The following is a 27107-nucleotide window of genomic DNA, read 5'->3' as shown; positions in this document are numbered from 1 at the left end:
ATTTGGCAGTCGTATCATTAATTGATTGATAAGTATACTATATATTCCAATAATGACTCAAGTCAAAGGATTCCGAAGAAGCAAGTTGATAGATACACCGCAGTTTTCGAAGGAGTTTCTCAATACCATCCATCAATCATGCAGATGATTGATTGATTCAACCGGAAGGGCGCCCAAATCATCACCAGGTGTCAACCGCAAATCGATCATTACTTTTGGGTTGTCCACGCCATAAAACGGCGGCATCCAAGACGATAATTTTTGGAGAACCGGGGGCCTGCCTGGTGCCCCATCAATTACAATTCGCTTGAATTTATTTAAATACACTCGGATTTGTGGCGGCCACTTTGGGAAGACGACAGGTGAAATACCTGGGCGGTTCCGTCGATACATCAAAGCTGGTTAGCATTTCGTGGCTGCAGCGTAATTAATTAATTATGCTTATCAACATTGGCTAATGCAGCTCGCACGTATGAATCAGTTGCCAATTTAAATAGGGCTTACGATTCCGATTCCGATTCCGACTCAACCTTGAGTTATTTCTCTCTTTCGACTTTGGCCCACTGTGTGGAATCTCTGGGCTTCTGTAACGAAAACTCGCACTTTTCGCGCTGAGGCAGCTTATCTTTTCAATTAAAGGCTCCAGCGATCGAGCACAAATGGGATCTTTTAGCACCTCGTTGAGTTATATTTGCCCGATCTGATTTGAGGAGCAAACCGGGCTGCTTTCTTGGGGTGGGGGTATCTCCCAACGCAGGGAGTGGATGTGGAGCTGGTCAAATACGATCGATGACGTGGGAAAGACGAGAAATAGCCCAATATAGAAAATATATACGCATGTCTTCCGGGGATTGCGTATGAAGAAGAACACTCGAAGAAATGCACAAATACGTATTATTGACTAATTATTTCGTAGAATACCTTATGGTATCATCACGCTGCTTATCGTTTCCTATTAAATGATAACAATCTTTATATGAATTATATTTGTAATCATATAGATATCTTATTTTATATCACAAATAATAACGATTTTTTATTGGTTCATTAAACCTTTTGAGCTTATTTATTAATTCATTTACTCGTCATTTCACAAGACAAAATCCTAGGAGTCATGGTCCCCGCATTGTTCTACATTTTAATCTGAAAACCGTAGATCACCGATGATCGTGAGTTGTGATTTTTACGAGCACAGTGGGCTGCGCCGGCTCACAGTGGGCCTAAAAACATAACTGGAAGAGAAATAATATTTGAAGCAGATATTTTTTAACACTCTTGATTGTATAACACTGAGTTCTCCCAACGAAATGGTATTAAAAACGTGGATTTTTTGAGATTTGAAAACTTGCAAATAGAATTTCTTGCAGTGCAGGGCTTTCGGGTTTTGGAGAAGATTCCCATTCTCATATCCAGTGCAAAGCACTTGTTATCAACACTATCATTGTCCCCGACTATCCGTAGCCCCCCGGGCACCGGCCATCTCCATCTCCGCGCTCTCTTGAGCTTTCTCCGCTCTTTCGCAGTCGCCAAATCCGAATCGATCTGGGGGAGACTGCAAAAAAAAAAAAAATGTGGAGCGTGAGCAAAAAAAAAGGGGGCGAAAAAAACGAGGCGATAACTCAATTCTGATCGTCAAGTGTCAAGCGGTTTGAGTTGCACTTACATGGATGGCTCTCACATCTTGAGTTCCCTTCGATTCGACTCCCCAGGTATTCCACGTGCACAGTGGGCCACAAGATCCTTTCTGCACTCTTTTTTTATATACGGAAGAGCTTATATTTATTATTAAATCATTATTAAACCTTATTGTTTATTAGCTATGAGTTCATAGAAGGATAATCATATTGCTTATAAGATCTTCGATCTCTTTTGTAAGCATTTTGAAGTCAAAGAACACCCCAAAACCCTATGTTTACCACTCAAGTGATCTTGAACATGGTATTACGGAACATATCTATGGGTACCTAGAAATCAAATTCCCTTTAACCATCAATGCCGATCGACTTCTTCTTTATTGACAATGGCATTGACAGTGAATACCTTCCACGACGGCAGAATCAGGTGGTTTGAGCCCCCAAGATCAAGGTGGGATGATGGTGGGTAGTAACGTGCTACCAGGTGATTGTTTTGGTGGCTCGCTGGTTCAGCGGGTGGGTGTGGATCGGTCTATTGGGGTGGCTCGTCTGCCGTTTGACGATTTAAGTTTGCGCTCGGCTAGTGCCCGTCGTAAAGCACTAAAATCCGTAGACAAATTATTTACGTTGGTTGCGATTGTGATTGTGGTCGCTTCGGTTGTTTCTTTTTTTTTTTTTTTTTTTTTGACAACGCACGTTTAGGTGTGTTTTTTTGGGCTTGACGGTTCGTCGGTGGGCGTGGCGGTGGCGCCGTAGGTAAGGTTTTTATGCGCCCACCTTGGGTGGGGAATCTGGCCCATGCTCCGTAGATTCTAAAAAAGGTCGCTGGCCAAGCTGATCCGCAAAAACAGAGCACACAGTGGGTCGTGATAAGTGATGCTCGCATCCGAACCGCACAATAGCGATAAGAAATAGAGTGTTTTTGATCTAGACATCTAACTTTCATGGAATCGAAGCAATACAACTACGATTTAGTTAGTTTTCAATATATAAATATCCTTCCCATCTAAGTATCTGTCCTATTTAACCTTAGCTCTAACCATTTATAAACAATAAACGTTTTCCTTAAAATCAAACCATAACATATTTGCAATAAAGATTACTGTAACATGAAATACCCAATGAGTGTCAATTTTCTTAACCGTAGATATCTTTTACTAAATTGGGTTGTATAAAATCGAGTTTTTGACGTTAATTAAATGGGCATGTCAGGGCCGAATTTTATGGCTTATAGGAAATGTTGTTGAAATGTTATCACTTGGATTGGATATTTTTATTGTAATATTCAATGATTCAAGGGTGGAATAGGGAGCTCAGAAAGTTTTATAGAAATATATAATAATTTTTTTTATTATATCAATTTTAATATGATATCATTTTCATTAAGATCTTGAGATGTGTGGTTCAATCCTGGCGACAATTTGCTCCACTGTACTAACCCCATATTCCGTTGGTTACTACACAGTATCTCTTTTTTGCGACGATCGATTTTGGTTGGTTGGCGGGGGGTGGGGGTGTTGGGTGGAGGGGGAGGTTGGGGGCAGGCAGTTAGTGGGCTGAGCACTGCTGGCAAAATTCGTAGTTGCCGTTCGTCGATCGGCATTTCAACTTGATTTAGTTTAGTTCAGTTCCGTTTAGTTAGTTCAGGGCTGGGGGTGGGGCTCCCCCACCCGCACACTCGAAAAAAAAGCCACTCACACACCTCTTTGAGTGATTCCGCACTGTCTTCTTGTTCTTGTTTTCATGAGCGAAGAGCTCAAAGTGAGTGAGCACTGGATTAGAGATCACACGTACAGTGCACACAACCCCATACATACACATCTATAAGTGAACTAACTCACCGATCGGCAGTTAAAGGAGCTGGTTGAATTGTATTAATACCGCTTGTTCGCTCGCAGTGCGGTTTTGAGCTCTTCGCTCTGATTTCTTTTCATATTTTACGTACCGCACTCGGAGAGCTCGTTTTGAAAACCAATTGGTAGCAACGTAACGGTGAAGCTCCTTACGGGAAAACGGGAAACGGGCGGAGAGAGAAGGCGACTTTAAATTTAAAGCTCGGCTGGAAATTGTCGAAAACGAAACGGAAAAGCGAAAAAGAAACCGAAATAGCGGTTAGCGGGCAGCGACGTCGACGCCTACGCCTACGCCGGCAGAGACTGGAAACCGACGTGAGCTTGGAGCAGAGCGTTCCATTTAAATCAGAACGGTTACGGGAATCGAGAAGCGACGGAGCGATCGTCACCGTTAACAAAAAGTGTCAACCTTCCATTTTTCACATCAAATTCAGCGTGCACCGGTAACGGTAACGGTCCTGCGACGCGATCGACGAGAGTGTTTATTTTTTTTTTTCGCTCAGTCTTCCAGTGTTTCGCGATTCTCTTCAACCTATTTTGTTCCAAAAGAAAAAAAAAGTAAACAGTTAAAACTACACACAACACAGCGAAAGGCGAAAGCCAACGATTCCTGCGAGTGTTTATTTTTTTTTTCAACAATTTTTAAACGTGGGTATCCTGAAAGTGAAGCATACAAGAGGATCGGAACGGAAAACGGAAAAATTGCAAATAAATGAAAAACAAGGAATACCAGAAGGAATTCAATTTGAAATCAGTGCACTTGTAAACAACACACATTATCGCCGAACCCCGCCAACCTAAAAATCTCTCCCATCCGTGTGACTGTCATTATTTTTTGGTGTTGTTCCCGTGGTCACCTTGCACGGCGTTATCTGAGTGGGCCACGAAGAGAGGAGCAAGAGCGCGATCCATTGCACGCCCGGAATCGAAACGATTACATATAGTGCACAGGTTAGAGTTCTTCTGGGCCCAATCTAAACGATCGGATTCGCATGTGCGCTCCACTTCAGACGCGCTGTCTACACTCGCGGAAAAAGTCCATGTGCATCTCTTAAAAAATTAAGTTCGTTTTCACAAATAGTCTTTTCTTACATATAATATAACTTAGCAAAACTCCATGATACTATCACACAAGAACCTTTAATGACATTAATCTTAAACATTCTGTTTAACTCGGATAGGTTTTGTTTTTTAAGAGTGCTTTGTCAAAATCCGGTAAATCAATCAGTGCCGCACCTCCGAAACGGTATCTGTAGTATGAATGCATTTAATTAACGAAATTGTTTCACAGTGCAAAAGTGTTTGCTTAACTGTTGTTACCATATGCAAAAACGTTTACGTACGCCCGCTACGAATGTACCGTTAGCTGTAGTCAGCGCAAATAACGGCAACCAGTTATGTATCTGTTATCGATCAGTCGATTGGCAGAGGGCTCAAGAAGTCGAATAAGTCTGGCGATTGCACTTAGACCAACATCATCCATCATGGGGCATTTGGTTATAAGCAAATATGGCCCAAACTATAGATCCGCTCGGTTCGTCAATCAGTTCAGTTTAGTTGGTAACTCAGTTAACTCGTTTGCTGGATAAAGGCCAATCGGCAATACGTGTGACGTACAGACTTACAGTCGATCTTCCATAATGGAAAAATGATTAGCAATGGTATTAAATACTGAATCCATATTGGGCTTTTCTTAGTCAAATATTACCAAGCTTAAATGTAATGTTTCAAATCAAATGTTTAGAATCAAAGAAAGTCATTGTTATAGTTTCAAGATTTGCAAGTTGAAAATTGAGAATTCTTCCAATCTTTTATCCAGCTATGGACACATGACTGTCGTCTTTAATTGCCGTGTTTAGCCCGGGGCTCTGACGTAGTCTTATCACAGGAAGGAAAACCAGAAGCACCAACCAAGACGATGACGAGACTGACAGAGGAAACGAGACATTGATAGATCGCAATTCAATTAATCATCTTGCCGCGCCGGCTTGTAAAACAATGTCATCATTAGCACCCAATAGGCTCATCAGGCCCGCCTGGTATTTCCACCCAGATTTTTCAGACTCCGGACACAATGCTTGCGATTCTTGCGACTTTTTCGCCACCCCTCGCCCCAGATTTTCTCTCGTCTTTCTCCGGGGAGAATTGAGTATTGAGAATTGAAAATTGGAAAAGAAAAAATAAAAACGAAAGAAAAGCACAGCACGGCTTTTGACGCTTGACGACTTTTGCGATTATTTACTAAACGTGTTCATTTTGCAGTTGCTGCTATTTATTATTGATTATACGACTATTTAGCGTCGGTATATGTAAATATTTTGTTATTTATTAATTTTGTTTCACATAATATACGACCGTAGTCCGTACGACTTCCCCGCCAATTCTGCACGTAACACGGGCTTCTCAGTTCTCAATTCTCCGTTCTCGATTCTGAATTTTCAATTCTCTGGGGATGCACGTGAGGATCAACTGATTAACGGATTGTGACCCTGGTGATTTATCGTTTGGTGATTTATCGATCCTTCGACGATCTCTCAAAAAAAATACCCAACGATCACCATGAACTGGAGTATGTGGGCTATCAATTAGTAAATGCTTTTATTGTCATATTAAATGTTCTGTTGTCTACACCACTTGACGTCAAACATTTACTTAATTCATTTACATGATCATCGAATGTTTATCAGGGTTTTATTTGGGTTCGTCTTGGGTTCGGTTCGATAAAGAGTGGCTCCATTTTATGACGGCTTTACGACGGTTGTCTGTGGGTGGGTGGGTGGTTGTTTGTCTGCGAAATTTCCACAGGTCTCGTGAAAGTTATGAGCAAGCCTATACACTTTTGAGATTAATATTAACTTCCCTCCATATTTCGTATTTTTTGAAATAACGATCCTAATTTACAGTTAACCCGATTCGATTATCAGTAATTTCCGCAACCTTTTTGGCAGAATTTTCCACTCCAAAAGAATTCCAAGGGGACAAGCCCAAAAAAACGAAAAAAAAAGCGTTAAAAAGATCGCGTTTGGGAACACACAACGTCATCGAAATGTTTGTTCGGAATAAATAAATACATAAAAAAAGGAAACACAATAAATGAAAAGACTTCCATTGAACGGCGTCATCGCCAGCCAGTCAGTGCTCGAGGAATTTATTTTTTATTTTATTGTTAACAAATTATTGTAGTCGCTGTAGTTGCTTTTTAGTTGCCAGCGGGACAAATAGCCAAATAGCCATCATGCCGCAAAACAAAAAAAATAAATAAATAAATAAATAAAAAAAAACACAAGACTACTCCATAGATAATTTAATAGAAATTATACAGTAAGAAGCGATAATAATAATTAAAACCGTTGCAGAACAAAAGGCAGCGTAGCGTAGAATCGTAGAATCGTTATCAGCGATCACTTGACTTGAACAACGGGAATAAACAATTCGAATTGTCCCAATGTAATCAAGCGTGTAATGAGAAGACTTTACCGATACGCGGCGATAGTAGATCAGCGTTCAAAATAGAACCCATAGAACCCATAGAACCAACCCACTAAGGTATCGAAAAAGCAAAGCAACTGAAGAGAAGCAAGTAGCTCGATTAGTTGATTCACGTGAATTGGCGGGGGATTCCACGCGCGTAAAGTCCACAGGAACTACCCCAACATGAACTCATTAGGGCGAACACGCTGGCAATGCCATCTTTATCTTTATGATATTGTAAGGAGCCACAAATCTGCACCCGCCCCATTGATGATGATGACTTGAGCGGCCGCCAAAGCGTTTATCTTTATGATATTAACTAAGAACTTTCACCATCAATTGCCAATTAGCCAGCAATCACCATCACCATATCTTTATGATGGCTTAAGACTTGCAATCCATGGACATAAATAGTATTTATCAGGTGATACAAACAGGTACTTTCACAACTTCAGCTACGAGTATGACTAAAACTCCGCAGCATTTATCTTTATGGCCTGTCCGTCCGTCCGTTTCTCCAAGAAATTCGAATCACTGCAACTCTAATGAGTACAACTTTTGACACCTGATGATTTTGAGTTTGCATTTGGGTATTCGGGCTTGTCAACTTCGCTCTGTGTTTTGCATTCGCGATCGCTAATTGGCAGCCAAGTGCGGTCGGTCGATTCACATGGCGAGTTTGTAGGTTGACACAACACCCAAACACCCACAGCAGCAGCCCACCCCCCTCCTCCCCAATAGCCCTGGCCCCCTTTGTCATCCCCAGACATTCGCACACACTATATTTTCGTAGATAAGAGCCACACCAAGATGGGGACCTGAACTGCTGGGAGGGCAACGTCTGCGACGGTCGCTAATCGTTAGCGGACTACTTTGCACCGCCAGAAATCGTGGAAAATTAGCGGTAATGCCCTGTTCTGCCCCGAGCGATATGATTAGAAGTGTCAATAGGTGTAAGCCTCGGAGGCTCGATGACGTCGCCAACCTGGCGATGGCAACTCCCGAAACGATCCAGCGATGACGATCGTTCGGCTAAGGAGGCCACTCTTGATACGAGCTGCGCGTGGTTTTGGCCAAGGAATGCGGCCAGGGGGAAACGATCAACTGCAACGAACACGGCGGTACTGTACTTCACCATAGTAACCCTATAGCTATCCTAGAATAATAGCTTAGCTGAAGTTTTATGATGGCACTTTCTTGAGATGGCTAACACACATAGATACATTTGTGTGTTAGATGGATTGCCTTGGGGATAACCCATAAGACCCGCAACTTTGGGCGGAGGGCATGGAACCGTATAGTCCGGTATCTCTGCTCTCTCCTATCGTGCACATATAGACAACAACTAGAGCGACTGGCCAGCACTTGGACAATCGCAATCAAGCTTCGATTAGCGGCGATACAACCATAAATAACGACAGACAACACAAGAGCGCCGCGATCACACCGAAACCCCAACCCCACCCCCCCCTCCGAAAAAAAAAAAATAATAAATAATAAAAAAAACACTGATCCACTGATATACCGATTTGAAAACCACTTACCATTCCGATCCGATCCGATTGCGATTCCTTCGGTGCCAAACTGGAATCTTGAGCTCTGCATTCGCTGTCCTTTCAGGTAGTGCGACAATCCGTCGAGCATGTCGCCGAATCGATGGATCCTGCTGCTCATCTTCTACATATCCTACCTGATGTTCGGTGCGGCAATCTACTACCATATTGAGCACGGCGAGGAGAAGATATCGCGTGGCGAGCAGCGCAAGGCGCAAATTGCAATCAACGGTGGGTGAGCAACCAAAGAAACCAAACAGCATAACACTACTCCCACATCCACTAGTCCATATAGTCATAATTAGCCGCGTGATCCGCACCAGACGATCGATCCATGAGCATGTGATCCCGACGCCGTCGAACCCAACTAAATAGTCGCCCACGACTTTGATAGAAAGTCTAGAGCCATGTCCGAATCTTTTCAAGCTTTGACACCCACTTGTTGAGGTTTTCTCGACGCGTGGTTCACTTTCAGCATAGCTTAGAGCCTAAACAGGAATATTCCAATGGGTTGTAGCCAGAATTCTAGGTAGGAGTTCTAGTTCCAAATGGATTCTTTAGGCATAAACTCGAAACTAATCTGGAGTATGTAGCGCAAAAAAATCCCCCTATTAAAGATATACATATCTTATATATATACAAACATATATATCTGGATACGTATTTTATTTTTGGCAAAACGTGCGTAAATGTGGGAGCAAAGTGTGAGGTTTACGACTCGACAAGTCTGGGGCAATCACAGGGTCTGTTTGCCTTATATATAGATATATAGGATATATAGAGCATGTATCGAGGTGTGAGAGCGATTATATCTACGCTAAATCAAGCTAAATCGGCAGTCTCGGATGTATTTATTTTAATGCCTCTTCAATTGCAATAAATCCGGATTTAAATAGCACATAAAATGTGCTAATTATGCAAATAAATAACCCATAAACGCTCTAATTAGTAACCATCGACCCAAGACGTGTGTGGATCGTAACGGATTGAATCCGATCGTCGTGCTCAATGCTCAACTCTGGTCAACCTAGGTCACTCCGGTTGAATGAGTCATGCCGTTCGATGGTCAATCGATGGGTTATGAGTTAGGCCCGGTTAATTCCCTAGATTCCCTCCGTTTGTTATGCATATGTAAGCAGGCAAAGCCAGTGGACAAAGTCACCATAATCACTCCTTGGCACTTCAATTGGCTATGGGCTATGGGTGATGACCACAACCGTGTGCCGATGACTTTCAAGTGTCCACAAACACGGTGAGATTAGGTTTTGAGCTGTTGACACCTGATAAGGTGACCGGGCCAAATGACACGGCCAAGGGATCTTCCACGAACAGAATTCCCAGGAATGTGAGTGATCATTAGTGATTCCGAATGTGGGGTATATACCTTCAAAAATTCGCTTAGAAGATATAAATGATTTTCTTCATTTTGAGAAAGACTTGAATCTTTGGGCATTGATCACTGCTTTTTAGTTAGCATTAACTAAATTAATAACTTGATGCACCTTGCATTGAAACCCGTTATACCACAGCTTAATATGAGGGGTATTAAAATGAATAATTGATTTAAATAGCTTAGGCTTTATATTCGCAAAGACTTGTCGCAAATATAAAACGAAGTCAGCACGATATTATAATGCAAGGTTTATTTTAAAGCGATGCGCTTAACTTAAAGACAGGAAGTGCGAATTATAGACATTAAATATTTAGAGTGGCATATTAATTAGTGGGGCTTTCATTAGGTATTATAATAAAAGTATTAAAAAATGGGTAGCAGTACCTCTTCAGATGATTTTTCGATCTTGAAAAGACTGGGAACCTAGCTGCATCTGCATCCACTGACCTCGACCTCAGACGGTTTGATGCACTGCGTCGCTTGGGAGAGCTTTAATTGAATTAATTTATCAATTTGTTTGCCACAAACTTTTCCGGGCCGCACTCAATCATCGAGATAATCAGTGTAAGCCAGAGAGGCGAGTCGAGAGGACTTGCAAGAATTCGAGATAATGATCGACTTCTATGAACAAATTGCCCGCAATCAAGATCCACAAAGGCGATTAAATTGTGACCGTTCGTCTGTGTGGCATATACCCACTATATGGCGGATATATAGTTGGTTGTTGTAGCTGTTAATCTCTGAATTGCCCCCAATTGTGTCCCGTTGCGATCAGAGATCAGCGATGAGAGATGCCAGATGCCAGATGCCAGATGCGAGATGAGATGGGATGACACCCAGATGACTGCAAGTCCCTTTGTTGCTGGCCACTTGCCTTCAGAGTCCCCGGACGCATTTATTGAATTATGCAATTCGTTAAAAGATTACGAGGGGTAACTCAAAAATTGCTTGCATTTGCACAAGGCTCAGGGTTTTATTGAATGATTACACTCGCATTCGGGCAATCTGCCGAATAGTAGAATGCTCTCTCGAGACTCGAGTCCGATAAACTTGGCCATAAAGGTTAGACAGCCGATCATGAAAATCTCAACTGACAGCTTGATAAGGAAAAACGATGAAGGATCAGCAGTGATTAGGTAGCATCCGTTCCGGTTGGAACGGTTCTAGACATCAATCAATCTGGGAATTAATCAATTAGCATAATGGCCATTCAATGATCGGTCTCATTCAATAGTTGAATCATTCAAAGATCGAAAACAAGTGATAGATTGCAAGCCAAACTTGATAATCTCTATCTATTCATAGATTGTGTAATCGTTTTTGAGTCAGTTATATCAGAGCTATTTGATAATCGCGAATACTTGAAGATTGTATATTGGTGGGTCTTGAACGCAAACTAGGGGGTTTATTGACTCAATTTCAATTGATTACTTCCCATAGTTAATACAATCACTTCGGAATCATTGCATAATCTGATATCGTTCAATGTCTCGTCGCTTAATTAATTCCCAGAAGTCAAATCCGATCGAAAAAGCTCCACTTCTTACAACTGACCTACAGCAAGATTCGCTAAACGATCTCATTTTCCGGCCACGATCTCAATTTATGTGCCCGATGAATATCTTTCAATGAAACCGACTGGTGTCGTTCATCCAGCGCATTTCAATTACCCGGAGCCACATCGTCCGGGTCAGGTCATGAACGTGGTGATCGCCTATGGCGATCCGTACACTGCGAGAAAAACAATGTTATGCAAGGTTTTCCAATTTGGAATGTTTTAAAACGCTGCACAGATACAATATTCATATAATTAGCGATGTCTATAGCACAGTTTTCAGCAGCTTTTTTTAATTCAATCACCATTCAATCAAATCCGAGCGGCAATTTTTTCAAGTGTAATAAATATCACGATGGGGGAATCTTTTTTAGGGTTAGCCACTCAGTGACAATCGGCGATCGCCGGATTCGTAACGGGTTTCTTTTGTGCCCATTGTTTTTGGCATCGGGAAGTGGAAGGTCAGCGCTCGGTGGCACATTCACTTCCGGATCGGATTCGGTTAGACACGTGAACCACAATGGCGGAGGGCAATTAAAATTGATTTGATTTCACGCTCAATCGGGCATGAAAGTGCACTAATTCCATGCTATCCCCCTAGAGTATCTGCTGGAGGAGCTGGGCGACAAGAATACAACCACCCAGGATGAGATTCTTCAACGGATCTCGGATTATTGTGACAAACCGGTTACATTGCCGCCGACATATGATGATACGCCCTTCACGTGGACCTTCTACCATGCCTTCTTCTTTGCCTTCACCGTGTGCTCCACGGTGGGATATGGCAATATATCGCCCACCACCTTCGCCGGACGGATGATCATGATTGCGTACTCGGTGATTGGCATCCCCGTCAATGGAATCCTCTTTGCCGGCCTGGGCGAATACTTTGGACGTACGGTGAGTGGGGAAATATAATTCAAGATGTCACCATAAATCATATATATTCGATTCCTTACCAGTTTGAAGCGATCTACAGACGCTACAAAAAGTACAAGATGTCCACGGACATGCACTATGTTCCGCCGCAGCTGGGATTGATCACCACGGTGGTGATTGCCCTGATTCCGGGTATAGCTCTCTTCCTGCTGCTGCCCTCGTGGGTGTTCACCTACTTCGAGAACTGGCCCTATTCCATTTCGCTGTACTACAGCTATGTGACCACCACAACAATAGGATTTGGTGACTATGTGCCCACATTTGGATCCAACCAGGTGAGTTGCCCTAAAGCATAACTTCGAGACTCCATATAACTATAGTCTTAAATTTACCAATAGCCCAAGGAGTTCGGCGGCTGGTTCGTGGTCTATCAGATCTTTGTGATCGTGTGGTTCATCTTCTCCCTGGGATACCTGGTGATGATCATGACATTTATCACTCGGTAAGTGTTGGGCTGCATCAATATCCATTGCATGTCCTACGTTTCGTGTCTTTTGCATGATCCTAACCATCGAACAATAATCAACATCACTTAACATTCGCGCATTCGGCATGAAAACAGGGGCCTCCAGAGCAAGAAGCTGGCGTACCTGGAGCAGCAGTTGTCCTCCAACCTGAAGGCCACCCAGAATCGCATCTGGTCTGGTGTCACCAAGGATGTGGGCTACCTCCGGCGAATGCTCAACGAGCTGTACATCCTCAAAGTGAAGGTAAACGATTCCCGTCATCCATGGACATCTCACAAATGGGCTAGCACTCAGTGTTCCAAAATGGGATTGCACTTTAACTTAAGGATTTTTAAATAATAGTAGTTTAATTAAGTATTAATTCATTTCATACTTTATAATAGTTATCCAGGGTAATATAACCAAATTCTTATACCTAAAAATTTGACAAGTTTTCACAAATAGCGAATTAATAACCATTAGCTAAAAAACATTGCTAACAAGCTAAATATATAAACGGGAAATTTAATATAAAGATTAAGGATGATTATAATATAACTGGGCAACGACATTAACTATACTATTATTAACTATATAAAATATTCCTCGATATGATTATGCACTCGTGTCCAATTGTGCACCTCCAAAAGGGGCTAACTAACCATTGATCTTGCAGAGAGATTTTCGCTGGGAGTACCTTCAATGTTTCGTGTCCGACTAAGCGGTATCCTCGTATCCACGTTCCAATTAGCCAGTATTCTTAGACGTAATCCAAAATCTTAAATAGCCGCTATTCTCCGTTCTAGTTTTGTCGAAAGGGAAATAGAAAGAAGCCGAAGAATAAGGCTAAGACTGAGCAGAAAAAGAAGAGCAGCCGATGTAAGTAATATAACCAGAGATTTCCAATGGACCCACATCGAGTTTATATAGACAGTGCTAGCCCAAATCAGTCCGACAATTGGATGATTAACTACCGCCCACGATACAAAGGTCGAACACTAATGCAAACTATTCTCTTTACATGTACAACACCAACTCCACATTCGACACTCTTTGGAACTCCAAATATGACTCCCAAACTTCAACACACTTTGACTGGAAATCTAAACTCTTACTATTGACTATACTTATATGAACCCGAATTTGTTATATCGTATTAATCCTATCAGCCTGTGTACACCGATGTAGATATTGCCTATACACTGCCACGTTCCAATTCGTGTCCGGATCTGAGCATGTACCGCGTGGAACCGGCTCCCATTCCCAGCCGGAAGAGGGCATTCTCCGTGTGCGCCGACATGGTTGCCGCCCAAAGGGAGGCGGGCATGGTGCACGCCAATTCCGATACAGAGCTGAGCAAACTGGATCGCGAGAAGACGTTCGAGACGGCGGAGGCTTACCGCCAGACCACCGATTTGCTGGCCAAGGTGGTCAGCGCACTGGCCACGGTGAAGCCACCGCCGGCGGAGCAGGAGGATGCGGCGCTCTATGGTGGCTATCATGGATTCTCCGACTCCCAGATCCTGGCCAGCGAATGGTCGTTCTCGACGGTCAACGAGTTCACATCACCGCGACGTCCAAGAGCACGTGCCTGCTCCGATTTCAATCTGGAGGCACCTCGCTGGCAGAGCGAGAGGCCACTGCGTTCGAGCCACAACGAATGGACTTGGAGCGGCGACAACCAGCAGATCCAGGAGGCATTCAACCAGCGCTACAAGGGACAACAGCGTGCCAACGGAGCAGCCAACTCGACCATGGTCCATCTGGAGCCGGATGCTTTGGAGGAGCAGCTGAAGAAACAATCACCGGGAGCCGGTCGCGTCAAGAAGTTCTCCATGCCGGATGGCTTGCGTCGCTTGTTTCCCTTCCAGAAGAAGCGCCCCTCGCAGGATTTGGAACGCAAGTTGTCCGTGGTCTCGGTACCCGAGGGTGTCACCTCGCAGCAAGCCAGATCCCCGCTGGAGTATTACAGCAACACCGTCACGGCAGCCTCCAGTCAATTCTATTTGCGCAACGGACGCGGTCCTCCACCGCCGTTCGAATCGAATGGCAGCTTGGCCAGCGGCGGCGGCGGGCTAACGAACATGGGCTTCCAGATGGAGGATGGAGCAACCCCGCCATCGGCATTGAGCGGTGGAGCCTATCAACGCAAGGCTGCTGCTGGCAAGCGCCGACGCGAGAGCATCTATACCCAGAATCAAGCCCCATCCGCTCGCCGGGGCAGCATGTATCCGCCCACCGCGCACGCCTTGGCCCAGATGCAGATGCGACGCGGCAGCTTGGCCACCAGTGGCTCTGGATCGGCGGCCATGGCGGCAGTGGCCGCGCGTCGCGGCAGCCTCTTCCCAGCCACAGCATCGGCATCATCGCTGGCCTCTGCTCCGCGTCGTAGCAGCATATTCTCGGTTACCTCCGAGAAGGATATGAATGTGCTGGAACAGACGACCATTGCGGATCTGATTCGTGCGCTCGAGGTGGTGCACACCCATGCCGTGCTTGATGAACAGCAACAGGCGGCAGCGGCTGGTGGAGCTGCAGGCGGAGGCGGAGTATCGAGGGGTAGCCGCAAGCAGCGCAAGATGGGCAATGCTGGACTGGAGCCACCGCAGCTGCCGCCGATCCTGTCGCTCTTTGCTGGCGATCAAACGAGGACACTGCAGGCGGCGGCTGCCAATCGGCTGTATGCGCGTCGCTCCACTATTGTGGGCATATCGCCCACTGGAGGAGCAGCCACCGCACCGGCAGCCAGATCCCTGCTGGAACCGCCACCCAGTTACACAGAGAGAGCCGCAAATCAAAGCCAAATAACAGCCGGTCCATCGAATGCGCCAACTGTTCAAAGCAAGTTCCGTCGTCGCTTCAGCGTGCGACCGACGGCTCTGCAGATTCCACCGGGACAGGCGCCGCCACCAGGTGCCAGTTTGATGGAGCAGTCCTCGCAGACGGCGCTCCAGCGACGCCTCTCGCTGCGACCCTCGCCATTGGCCCGCGAACTGTCGCCCACGTCGCCGCCCGGCGGAAGTGGAAGCGCCTTGCCAGCGGGGGCCATCGACGAGTCCGGCGGAACGTCCGCCCAACGGCTGCTACCCTTGCCCGCCGGAACCAGACCCAGCACCAGCAGCACTCACTCGCCGCTCTCGAGGATCGTGCAGATTTCGCAGGCGCAACGCAAGAGCAGCATGCCCAGTGCAGCGGGAACGGGATCGAGTGGTGCCCCCGGCGAGAAGTAGTTAGTTTTCCTTGTCCGTAAGATGTATTACCAACTCGTATATGTCCACGTCCAGCGGAATTGCTTTGCCAATTTCACAGCATGTATGCCACATAGTCGATAAGGCTGCCAAAAGTCCTTAGTTGTTATGCTAATGTTATCCTTAAACCTATTTACATACGTATATCATATTATCCTAGTTGTATGTATTGTTAAAACTATCTCTCTCTCTACTGTTATCCTGTATTTATACCCATATTATCTATTCCCTAATCTATATATCTATATAAATATATATATTCTTCTATGTTTATTGATAAGAAGGCGCTTATATGAACAAAACGATCCGCATGTTTTCAATCATTCAATTGGGTCCGACAAAGGATCTCGAATTGTATGTAGTTTCATTTAACTTTTAGAGTGACTTCATTCCCCAAAACATTCCATATGCTGTTATATAATAAAGATATTCTGCAATAATGCGTACATTTATAATTGGTTGATTTAATTGAAATAGCATATTACTCATCGTTGATTAATTGGTCAGAAGGAATAACCCAGTGAGCTGTTTTGAATTTCAAACGCCATTTCATTTTAACTCAAACAGCTTTGTCATTTTCACGTAATTTATTTACGTATCAAGTTCAAATCACGCGCTCACTTATCGCTTTCTATCGATAGTTGTAGCCAGCGAGCAATCGTGACCACTGGCATTTGCTGTTCGGCGGCCAAGGTCACACTGCACCCGGATTGTTTTTGTTGTGGCTGCGCTTATAAATTGCTGGATATTTCCATATAAGTGCTCATTTTTTGTTGTTCCCGCAAGCGAATTTGTCGATTCCCCTGTTTAACTTCAGCGACTCCCCTAGCCGAGTGTCCCCACTTTGACAACAACGCAATTGTGATTTGGCAATGTTTTTGCTGACTGTGTTACAGTGCAATAACAACAACAAGTAACTACGAAACGGTAAAAATGCAGCGACTGCAATTCGCTCTGCTGGCGTCGCTGCTCCTGCTGGTGCTGCTTCTTCCGGGGATTTGGAGCACTCCCACCGACCAGGAGGTCGACATCGTCCACTATCAGCCGGAGCAAGTGCATCTGGCCTTTGGAGGTGAGTGCGAGCTTCTTTACTTTTCGCATTATGTAAATTGCTCACCTGCAGCGTTGCATTAGTGTTAGAATACACTGGGAGAAAATTGATAGCTTGGCATATATGTTTCTAATATTACAAATCTATCGCGTAGGAAAGCAAACTTGCTACGTATTCAATTTTATTCACATTACCAGCTGCAACATGTTAATTAGACTTATAAATAATTAACTTATACTTACATTTTCCTTTATGTGTATTATCACATATGGTTTTGAAAAACACATTGATCGTATAGTACGCAATTCCCGCGGCACTTATCGAGTGATATCAATACTTGTTTTCCAATCCCGCCCAGAATCGTTTGCTACATAAAATGATTCTCAGTGTCGTCGCGGCTATAAATGGGATGAACAATTGCAAATGCGCCCATCAGATTGTAGTAATTTTTAATTGTAGTTAATATCTATACGATCGTTAGTTACAACAATAAGGTTTTCTTAAATATTGTATAAATATAGCTTTATATTTATAATCGAAAGTGCCAGAAAAGCGGCTTATCTGCTTGAGGCTTACTACAATCTGTTTTTTGCTCCAAAAGTAATAACATCTAATTCCGAATGTTTGGAAGCAGCAATAAATTCAAGCACTTATTATTTAAGGCCTGATGGGGTGGCAGGTCAAACAAAATACATTAATAAACAATTAAAGTATGCCACTGTGAATGTGCTCGTGCACAATGATAAACTTAATCGCTGTGCAGTGCGATTGGCAAAAATCTGAACAAGATTAGAAACGTGAGCCGCTCGGCCAGCCTCTTTTGTAATCAGGTGATTCCCCCCCAAAAAAAATATCATTAATCCGCCTTATTGGGGCCCCACTGTTGTCTACGATAACGCGGGCATTGCAAACTTCAAAACCCTCAAATGCAACCCAAAGAGCGATAGACTTTGGCTCCCTGTGGGGCCCCTTATTTGCCGATAAGGTCGATCGTCATCCCACCGGCCATTTGGCTTTGTGTTCTAGTTTCTAGTTTCTATTGGGTTGGCGATAAGGATGGAGCAAACAATGGAGCGTCGCTGCAAAGCAAAAATATCAGGGTTTCATTGGACAGTAACATTTGGTCATGAATGACTGGACGACCCTGCACCCATTACAGATTCAAATTCAATTTGGCACAAGCGATGCTAATGGGATTGAAGTTATTCATTAAAGTAACCAAGTAGCAGTTGTTTCAATCAACTTTAATTAAGCGAATCATTATCGTGGTAAATCTGGAATTCGAGTTGATTGTTTATATACCACAAATCTATACAGTTTCATGTTGAGTAATCAGTATTAATGCCAAATCTAAATGATATTAGATGCCGGATGGGGGCTAATTGTTTGTTTTCCTTTCATTTGAAACGCACCAACTTTGGACCAACGAAATTGCTCAAGTTTGTTTTTCTTTTACTCTTCCCCGTTTCTCGATATCCGCTTGTCGTCTGGAGCAGAACGCACCGATAGCGAGATAGTCGTCACTTGGTCCACGCGCAGCCTGCCGCCGGATCAGGAAGTGGGTGCGGTCAGCGTGGTGGAGTACGGTCAACTCGTAGACGGACAGGTCAGGCTCACCCAACAGGCCCGGGGAACGGCCACTAAATTCGTGGACGGCGGTCACAAGCAGGCCACGCAGTTCATCCACAGGGTATGCACAGAGAAAGCAACCGATCAAACGATTCAAGTAGATCGATTTGTAAGAATGTAAGAGGAATGCAATCGATGATCCGGCTCTTAGGACCAATTTAAGAACCAATCAGCCAGGATTGCTTGCACTCCATCTCTTAACAAACAATCGATCCACCTTGACATCGCTGTTTATGCACCAGAGAGAGAGAGAGAGAAACTTATTGCTTACTTTGCTTAGGTGACGCTTAGGGACCTGGAGCCAAATGCCACATACTCTTACCATTGCGGTAGCGATTTCGGCTGGTCGGCCATCTTCCAGTTTCGCACAGTGCCCTCGGCATCCGTTGACTGGTCGCCATCGCTAGCTATCTACGGGGATATGGGCAATGAGAATGCCCAATCCCTGGCCCGATTGCAGCAGGAGACGCAGGGCGGCATGTACGATGCCATCATCCATGTGGGTGACTTCGCCTACGACATGAACACGAAGAATGCGCGCGTGGGGGATGAGTTCATGCGGCAGATCGAAACGGTGGCTGCCTACCTGCCATACATGGTGGTTCCCGGCAATCACGAGGAGAAGTTGTGAGTAGCTAGTAGAGCAGAGAGTAGAGTGTTTTTTGGTAGGAGCAGGATCTAATTGTTGGTGTTGCAGCAACTTCTCCAACTATCGTGCCCGCTTCAGCATGCCGGGAGGTACGGAGAACCTGTTCTACAGCTTCGATCTGGGACCCGTGCACTTTGTGGGCATTAGCACGGAGGTTTACTACTTTCTCAACTACGGTTTAAAGTCGCTGGTATTCCAGTTTGAATGGTTGCGTAAGGATCTGGCCAAGGCCAATCTGCCAGAGAATCGGAGCAAGCGCCCGTGGATCATCTTGTACGGTCATCGACCCATGTACTGCAGCAATGAGAACGACAACGACTGCACCCACTCAGAGACTCTCACCCGGGTGGGCTGGCCCTTCGTACACATGTTCGGATTGGAGCCGCTGCTGTACGAGTTCGGCGTGGACGTGGCCATCTGGGCGCACGAGCACTCCTACGAGAGACTCTGGCCCATTTACGATTACGAGGTGCGCAATGGAACGCTGAAGGATTCGCCGTATGAGGATCCCGGTGCTCCTGTGCACATCGTCACGGGATCCGCCGGCTGCAAGGAGGGAAGAGAACCGTTCAAGGGCAAAATACCCGAGTGGAGCGCTTTTCACAGCCAGGACTATGGCTACACACGGCTCAAGGCCCACAATCGCACACATATCCACTTCGAGCAGGTGTCCGACGACAAGGACGGCGCCATCATCGATAACTTTTGGTTGGTGAAATCCAAGCATGGAAGCTACCGAAACTGAACCAGAACCGAATCAATTCAAGCTAAAGGAGTCTCTCGAGGCATTACACGCATCAATAGCAACAGGCAGTATTAGTAGCGCACATTCGCCTCGACCTGATTCGATCACAAACTATAGCATATATAGCATTCCTTATCCAAATATCTCAACCCAGCCCGAAACAAACTACAGTTTTATACTTAGCCAATTTTACAAACGCAGCATTTACACATATGCAAGCGCTTTTAAGTGTGCATTTAGCATAAGCTGATAAGAACGTAAATGAACTTAGTTTCTTATCTCTGTCGCATGCTACTTGATGTTCAATAACTGGTACTCGGGCTCTGCTGTTTTAAGTAATTGTTTTTAATGTGTATGGGATGTACTTGATATACTTATTAGGATCAATGTTTAAGGACTAAGGGCATAGTATGATGTACCCGATCGGTTTTTATTATCAATAAGTACACGAAATCCGAGTACCGGGTGTATTATAGTTTAAATGCCAAGTATCTTTACAATAAATGTCTTGAACTTTTCATTGTACTTATTGTTTTGGGATAAAACGATTCAATATCATAAGAATATGAAGAACTCAATTGAGAATTCAACGATGAATCAAATGGTTTTTTGAATCCGTTGATAGTTGACTTCATCTTGTAGACAACTTTTGTAAATATGTGACATGCTCAGTGTTAAGCTCCTAGTTAATCAGTGTGCTCCTGCAGAAACCGTGCTCGACATTGTCGTCACCTGGAACACGCGCGACAACACCAACGAATCCATTTGTGAGTTCGGCATCGATGGACTGCATCAGCGAGTGAAGGCGTCGCAGATGCCCACAAAATTCGTGGATGGCGGAGCCAAAAAGGCCACCCAGTACATACATCGTGTGAGTAACGACGACGCAGCAAGAGCGAAAATCGAAGGCATCTAATCCATGAAACCCATCCGAATGCAGGTGACGCTGTCCCACCTGAAACCGAATAGCACCTATCTCTACCACTGCGGCAGTGAGTTGGGCTGGTCCGCCACCTATTGGTTCCGGACGCGATTCGATCACGCCGACTGGTCGCCCTCGTTGGCGATCTACGGCGATATGGGCGTGGTGAATGCGGCATCCCTTCCAGCGCTGCAGCGTGAAACGCAGAGCGGCCAGTACGACGCCATCATCCATGTGGGAGACTTTGCCTATGACATGGACTGGGAAAACGGAGAGGTCGGCGACGAGTTTATGCGCCAGGTGGAGACCATTGCCGCCTACTTGCCGTATATGGTGTGCGTGGGCAACCACGAGGAGAAGTAGTAAGTGCTACACCACAAGCCAATTCCGATGATGATGATGATGACTGATATGAGGATTTTTCACTTTCAACCCACAGCAACTTTTCGCACTACATCAATCGCTTCAGCATGCCGGGTGGATCGGATAACATGTTCTACAGCTTTGACCTTGGACCGGTGCACTTCATCGGTTTCAGCACAGAAGTCTACTACTTCACCAAGTTCGGGATCAAGCAGATCGTTATGCAGTACGACTGGCTGGAGCGGGATTTGATCGAGGCCAACAAACCGGAAAACCGAAAGAAGCGTCCCTGGATTATCACCTATGGCCATCGGCCCATGTACTGCAGCAATGACAACGGAGATGACTGTGCCAATCATGAGACCCTCGTGCGAAAGGGTCTGCCCATGCTGGATTTCTTTGGGCTGGAGCCACTCTTCTATCAGTACGGCGTGGATGTGGAATTGTGGGCACACGAGCACTGCTACGAGCGCATGTGGCCCATGTACAACTACACCGTGTTCAATGGATCGCTGGCCGAGCCGTATGTGAATCCCGGTGCACCAATACACATAATTTCGGGAGCTGCCGGCAACCACGAGGGCAGGGAGCCATTCTTCAAGCGCATGCCTCCGTGGAGTGCCTTCCACAGCCAGGACTTTGGGTATCTTCGACTGAAGGCCCACAACCGCACCCATCTGCATTTCGAGCAGGTGTCCGATGACAAGAAGGGCGAGGTCATCGATAGCTTCTGGGTGGTCAAGGACAAGCATGGACCATACCAGTCTGATCTCAACTGAAAAACTTTGTGATATTTTACTGAAGTATTTTAAATTCGGGCACAAATTCGAATGATTTATATTCGCAGCAATCGGACCAAGAAACTATCCTCCTTCGGGAAACCTATATATCTTTTGACTAACTATATATTTTTAATGAAATGTAATTGCAGTATACGCTTAAATAAAAACACCTATGTATGAGTGGCAATGATTATGGCCTACTGATTCTTTAGTCTTAAGTCTGAAATGCAAGGAGGAAGTCTTCAAATTCAAGGGAGTTTTAAATTGGTTTAAGAATAGGTGATCTTTAAAAGTGAGAATAATCCCAGCTAATGAACTTTGTTGTAGACAATCTGCGTGATATTGTGGTGACATGGTCGACTCGGAGTTCCCCCAACGCCTCGGTGGTTAAATTCTCGCGGAACTATCTAAAAGACGAGCCGATAATGGTAAACGGCACCTGGCAACGATTCGTGGATGGCGGCAAGAAGGCTCGCACTCAGTACATACACAATGTGGAGCTGAAGGATCTGGAGCCGGACACACGGTACGAGTACAGCTGCGGCAGTCCGCTCGGTTGGTCGGCGGTGTTCAACTTCAAGACGCCACTGGCGGGTGAGAAGTGGTCGCCCTCGTTGGCCATTTTCGGGGACATGGGCAACGAGAATGCCCAGTCGATGGGCCGACTGCAGCAGGACACGGAGCGAGGCATGTACGATGCCATCATCCATGTGGGTGACTTTGCCTACGACATGGACACCTCGAACGCCGCCGTGGGTGATGCATTCATGCGCCAGATCGAGTCAGTGGCTGCCTATGTGCCCTACATGGTTTGTCCGGGCAATCATGAGGAGAAGTAGTAAGTATTAGTTGATGCCGGTGTGTTCACTTTTCCAACCTAACTAACTTTGGCCCACCACAGCAACTTCTCCAACTATCGCGCCCGCTTCAATATGCCCGGCGAAACGGACAGCTTGTGGTACAGCTTCAACTTGGGACCCGTGCACTTTGTCTCCTTCTCCACGGAGGTCTACTACTTCCTCAGCTATGGCTTCAAGTTGCTGACCAAGCAATTCGAGTGGCTGGAACGCGACCTGGCCGAGGCCAATTTGCCCGAGAATCGGGCCAAACGTCCGTGGATCATCACCTACGGCCACCGACCGATGTACTGCAGCGACGACAAGGAGTACGATTGCAATAGCCAACTGGAGACGTACATTCGCCAGGGTCTGCCCATGCTCAAGTGGTTCGGCCTGGAGGATCTATTCTACAAGCACGGCGTCGACGTGGAGATCTTTGCGCATGAGCACTTCTACACGCGCCTGTGGCCAATCTACGACTACAAGGTGTACAATGGCAGTGCCGAGGCGCCATACACCAATCCCAAGGCGCCCATCCAGATCATCACGGGTTCCGCCGGCTGCAAGGAGGAGCGCGAGCCCTTCTCCAACGATTTGCCCAAATGGAACGCCTACCATAGCAATGTAAGTGAATCACCTGCCTTATTTCGATACTTAATATATACTTAAATTTATATTCCTATAATCTCTTTAGGATTACGGATACACGCGCTTGAAGGCACACAATGGCACGCATCTTCACTTCGAGCAGGTGTCCGATGACCAGAACGGCGCCATTGTCGACTCCTTCTGGGTGATCAAGGACAAGCATGGCGCATATCCATCTCCCCAATGAGATTACATTACATATATACTTATAAACTATCTAGCTAAATGACGATTATAATATTGTTTTTTTGTTTTATAGCATCTTTTAATAAAAATAAAGTTAGAAAAAAATATATCGATGAAAAAAAATAAATTCCACTAGCTTAGATCTTGAACGTTCGGCCGTGCGGCGTCTAGTAGACGGTTCCCGAGATTCCGGAACCGTAGTTATAGCCCGATCCGATGGGCGGCACTCCGCCCAAAGCGCCCAAGCCGCCGCCCACCACGCTGTTGCCGTAGTTGCTCGTATAGTAACTGGATGGATAGCCACCGGCTCCGAACCGGGTGTTGTAGTACGGATACCCAGTGCCGGCTCCAGCGCCCAGCCTGCTGTTGTAGTAGGACAGGGCGTAGGGATTCGAGTTGTAGGAGCCACCATAGCCGCTCAGTCCCGATCCATAGCCACCCAGGGCGGATCCATAGCCGCCCAGAGCGGATCCATAGCCGCCCAGAGTGGATCCATAGCCTCCGTATCCGGCCACTGCAGCACCATCTGGGGATTGAGAAACAGCGTTGGTATACTACGGTCCTTGGCAAGAAACTGGGAGTCTCCTCTCAAGCTCACCCTCACCTAATCCACCCAGAGCTCGCGAGCTGTACGGATTGTAGTAGCTGTCCACGCCAACGCCGACGCCACTGCCGTACGCTCCTCCGTAGCCGGCTCCCAGGCCAGAGCCATAGCCGCCGTATCCTGCGCCATATCCGGCGCCATAGCCGCCGTATCCAGCGCCGTAGCCCGCTCCGTAGCCACCGTATCCACCAACATAGCGCTTCTCCTGCTTCTTATCCTGCAGCGGCGCATAGCTGCTGGCGGCGCTCACCTGATCCTCGACGGCCACCGCATCCGGTGCCGATGCGGATGCCACCTGCTCCAGGTCAGAATCCGCCGCGTCCTGGGCACATGCACTCAGCACCAGACTGGTCGCTATCAGGATAAACTGCGCGAGAATAAAGGGTCACCAAAATGCATCATAAACAAAAGGTTACCACTTCAAAAATATTTAAATCACATAATTCAATAAAGTGAAAAGTAGTTTTTAACAGCAGTATTTTAACGAATTCTCAAAAGCAACATAAAATATATTCAACAATTTCAAAAAAGATAAAAAAAAAATATTTATGTGTTAAAATCAAATATTTAACAACATTTACCAAAGATTTTATCTTTCAACTTTAAACTTAAATGTGAATACACTTCATAATTTAACAATGAACAACAAGCATTTGGAATATATTGCTTTGAAAACTGAGATTCACTTTTTTAACTAATTTTCTAGTTTTTGCGAAATTGTAATCCACGAGAGATCCTCTGGCGAATCCTTACAAAGCACTTCATGTTGTGGCTGCCTGTTTGTGGTGTTCACTGCTCTCTAGGTGGCTAACTGCTCCTCCAAGACTATGATGCGCACGCGCCGTTCGACACTTGTCTAATGATTCCACACCGGCGCGGCAGTCGCTTTTATACCCGCCGAGACCACTTCCAATCCCAGCGAGCTCGAACCGCGAAGTTGGACGCCACTGCTGCATCCATTCATGTCGCCTTGCTTGCCACCTATGTATGACGCATGCCACTGGTCAACTTGTATGGTGAAGGGTCTCGACTTGAACATCTAACATTTAGATGCTAGATGCTAGTTAGATGGTATATAATCTAGATTAGATAGTTTCTAGAACCAGATGAGCTTTACTTAACCCATTTATGGAACAACTCTGGATCAACTCAGATTGCTAAATTTTATGAATATATTTATGAGCTTAACTGTTTTATTTAATGTACAGTACTTATTCATATTCATGATCTACTTATGATGCTGGTTGGGCGTGATCATGTGTGATCCACACATCATTATGAATATTCCCACGATCTGGGGGATCAATTATACCGCCGCCGCACAGGAGAAGCAATAACAATGATGACAAATGCTAATTGAATCATTAACTTGACCCTGAAACAGCTAATTGGTCAACATAAAACGCGGATTGCAACTTTGAAAACAAAGTTACAAAAAAACAAAAAACGTAACAGCAATCATGCGAGTCCAGTTGAAACGATTTAGTTAGATAGATAAATATTGCGGCTAGTACGTGACTCATTTCATGAACTCAGTATCGGATTGGGTTTTCACTTTCCAGCGTTTATTTAAGCCAACTAAAAATTGTTAACAAAACATTGGAGCGAAGAAGAGCCAGGCGGATCTGAGTGCTTGAATTTCGCCAACAAAGGTGGCAATTGTTAATTTCTTGGAGGCTTTTTGGCCAAGTGCCTAAGCCAAGTATCCCCATTCCAACCAAGATTGCTGACACATTTTCTAAAAAACCTAACGGATTGAAGTCGTAACTTTGATTGGGTTGAATGGACTGAATCTTTAAGTACATATATGTTGTATTTAATCTATAGAATTTAGTACTAGAAACTAAAAATTACTCAAATATCTCAAATAACTTAAAAAATTAAAAAAAAAAAACTTTAAAAAACGATCTATATGCGTTTGCCATTTTCCAAAACTGCCAACTGTGGCTTGTATCTGTGCAGTTGAAGATACGTGTGCCAATAGCATGGCGATACTTATCCACGGATATCTACGAAATATGTCAAAATAGTTGTCGATGCCGTGCTCGTGGATAGCCACATAGTATATACGCTTGTCATACCGCCCACCCATATGAGTGGGTTCACATTGTTCGACCCGGCGGGCATGTGAAAAGTGTTAACTGACTTCGACTGACTGACTTACTGACTGGATGGCATGGATGGATAGATGGACGGAGGAGGGAGGCTCTGAGGCGACCGAAACTACTGCCGACTGCTATGAGTTGACTTGGCCATGGGTGCACTTCGGCGATGGCCTGGGAGTTTCTCGCTTTTTTCTTTTCTCGTGCTCTCACCCCACTGAGACAATGGTTCTTTAATGCCGAGGCCTAAAAGCCCATTACACGGGCAGCCCGTGAATCTCGCGGTAAGTGGTAGCCTCCATTTCTTGGCCAAGCCGCGCACACGGGGCGTATGAGTAATCAAGGAAAAGCAAGCACGGCGCAAAAATCTGATTCCGAACGTGGTCAGTTCAGTTAAAAACATTCTAAAAATTTAGAATGTTTGTTTTTTCCAAATATTTTCAATCATTTTTGTTGCATATTTCCTTTCACAATTCCAAGAGCATTATAATGCAT

General features: G+C 45.1%; 3 protein-coding genes and 1 long non-coding RNA gene across 12 annotated transcripts; 2 read left to right on the top strand and 2 right to left on the bottom strand.

The window, feature by feature from the left end:
- Nucleotide 1: 1 nt before the first annotated feature.
- On the bottom strand, nucleotides 2-5191 carry LOC120285352. Of its 2 annotated transcripts, none has more exons than XR_005544661.2 (3): nucleotides 4799-5191; nucleotides 1664-4737; nucleotides 2-1552 (listed from the first exon to the last, which is right to left on the bottom strand). It is a non-coding gene; the product is annotated as an uncharacterized LOC120285352 (long non-coding RNA). The 2 variants fall into 2 exon arrangements; XR_006542121.1 differs by having other exon boundaries at nucleotides 4808-5191.
- Nucleotides 4000-16538, top strand: LOC6725630 (open rectifier potassium channel protein 1). Of its 5 annotated transcripts, XM_039297614.2 has the most exons (8): nucleotides 4000-4135; nucleotides 8579-8742; nucleotides 12061-12359; nucleotides 12422-12673; nucleotides 12737-12840; nucleotides 12961-13108; nucleotides 13651-13723; nucleotides 14033-16538. In XM_039297614.2, exons 2-8 carry the CDS (start codon nucleotides 8601-8603, stop codon nucleotides 16072-16074), a joined length of 3060 nt encoding a protein of 1019 aa, XP_039153548.1. In that variant the 5' UTR covers nucleotides 4000-4135; nucleotides 8579-8600; the 3' UTR covers nucleotides 16075-16538. The 5 variants fall into 5 exon arrangements, with proteins under 5 accessions (XP_039153548.1, XP_039153546.1, XP_039153547.1 ...); XM_039297612.2 differs by lacking the exon at nucleotides 13651-13723 and having other exon boundaries at nucleotides 8583-8742; nucleotides 14014-16538; XM_039297613.2 differs by lacking the exon at nucleotides 12961-13108 and having other exon boundaries at nucleotides 14014-16538.
- Nucleotides 16539-16627: 89 nt separating this feature from the next.
- Nucleotides 16628-24013, top strand: LOC6725629 (acid phosphatase type 7). 3 transcript variants are annotated; one of them, XM_016172751.3, is made up of 4 exons: nucleotides 16628-17164; nucleotides 22561-23071; nucleotides 23135-23696; nucleotides 23767-24013. In XM_016172751.3, the coding sequence occupies exons 1-4, from the start codon at nucleotides 17026-17028 to the stop codon at nucleotides 23905-23907; spliced, it is 1353 nt and encodes a 450-aa protein (XP_016038844.1). In that variant the 5' UTR covers nucleotides 16628-17025; the 3' UTR covers nucleotides 23908-24013. The 3 variants fall into 3 exon arrangements, with proteins under 3 accessions (XP_016038844.1, XP_016038843.1, XP_016038845.1); XM_016172750.2 differs by lacking the exons at nucleotides 22561-23071; nucleotides 23135-23696; nucleotides 23767-24013 and adding exons at nucleotides 20874-21037; nucleotides 21107-21450; nucleotides 21528-22420; XM_016172752.3 differs by lacking the exons at nucleotides 22561-23071; nucleotides 23135-23696; nucleotides 23767-24013 and adding exons at nucleotides 18640-18833; nucleotides 19053-19399; nucleotides 19470-20686.
- LOC6725628 (keratin-associated protein 6-2) lies at nucleotides 23972-25413 on the bottom strand. 2 transcript variants are annotated; one of them, XM_016173696.3, is made up of 3 exons: nucleotides 25264-25413; nucleotides 24505-24877; nucleotides 23972-24432 (listed from the first exon to the last, which is right to left on the bottom strand). In XM_016173696.3, exons 1-3 carry the CDS (start codon nucleotides 25273-25275, stop codon nucleotides 24074-24076), a joined length of 744 nt encoding a protein of 247 aa, XP_016038842.1. In that variant the 5' UTR covers nucleotides 25276-25413; the 3' UTR covers nucleotides 23972-24073. The 2 variants fall into 2 exon arrangements, with proteins under 2 accessions (XP_016038842.1, XP_002106635.1); XM_002106599.4 differs by having other exon boundaries at nucleotides 24511-24877; nucleotides 25264-25412.
- Nucleotides 25414-27107: the final 1694 nt, after the last annotated feature.

Source organism: Drosophila simulans, chromosome X, assembly GCF_016746395.2.
Source record: "Drosophila simulans strain w501 chromosome X, Prin_Dsim_3.1, whole genome shotgun sequence".
Taxonomy (NCBI): domain Eukaryota; kingdom Metazoa; phylum Arthropoda; class Insecta; order Diptera; family Drosophilidae; genus Drosophila; species Drosophila simulans.
This window is presented reverse-complemented; position numbering and strand designations above follow the sequence as displayed.

What these genes read in the sequence shown, in the direction of transcription:
- LOC6725630 (XM_039297614.2), top strand. Translation starts at nt 8,601, where the DNA reads ATGTCGCCGAATCGATGGATCCTGCTGCTCATCTTCTACATATCCTAC. An exon ending in CCACATTTGGATCCAACCAG is followed by an intron (nt 12,674 to 12,736) that starts GTGAGTTGCCCT and finishes ATTTACCAATAG; the next exon opens with CCCAAGGAGTTCGGCGGCTG. An exon ending in GAAAAAGAAGAGCAGCCGAT is followed by an intron (nt 13,724 to 14,032) that starts GTAAGTAATATA and finishes ACACCGATGTAG; the next exon opens with ATATTGCCTATACACTGCCA.
- LOC6725629 (XM_016172752.3), top strand. Translation starts at nt 17,026, where the DNA reads ATGCAGCGACTGCAATTCGCTCTGCTGGCGTCGCTGCTCCTGCTGGTG. An exon ending in AGTGCATCTGGCCTTTGGAG is followed by an intron (nt 17,165 to 18,639) that starts GTGAGTGCGAGC and finishes CGTCTGGAGCAG; the next exon opens with AACGCACCGATAGCGAGATA. An exon ending in CCACGCAGTTCATCCACAGG is followed by an intron (nt 18,834 to 19,052) that starts GTATGCACAGAG and finishes TACTTTGCTTAG; the next exon opens with GTGACGCTTAGGGACCTGGA.
- LOC6725628 (XM_016173696.3), bottom strand. An exon ending in TCTGGGTGGATTAGGTGAGG is followed by an intron (nt 24,433 to 24,504) that starts GTGAGCTTGAGA and finishes CTCAATCCCCAG; the next exon opens with ATGGTGCTGCAGTGGCCGGA.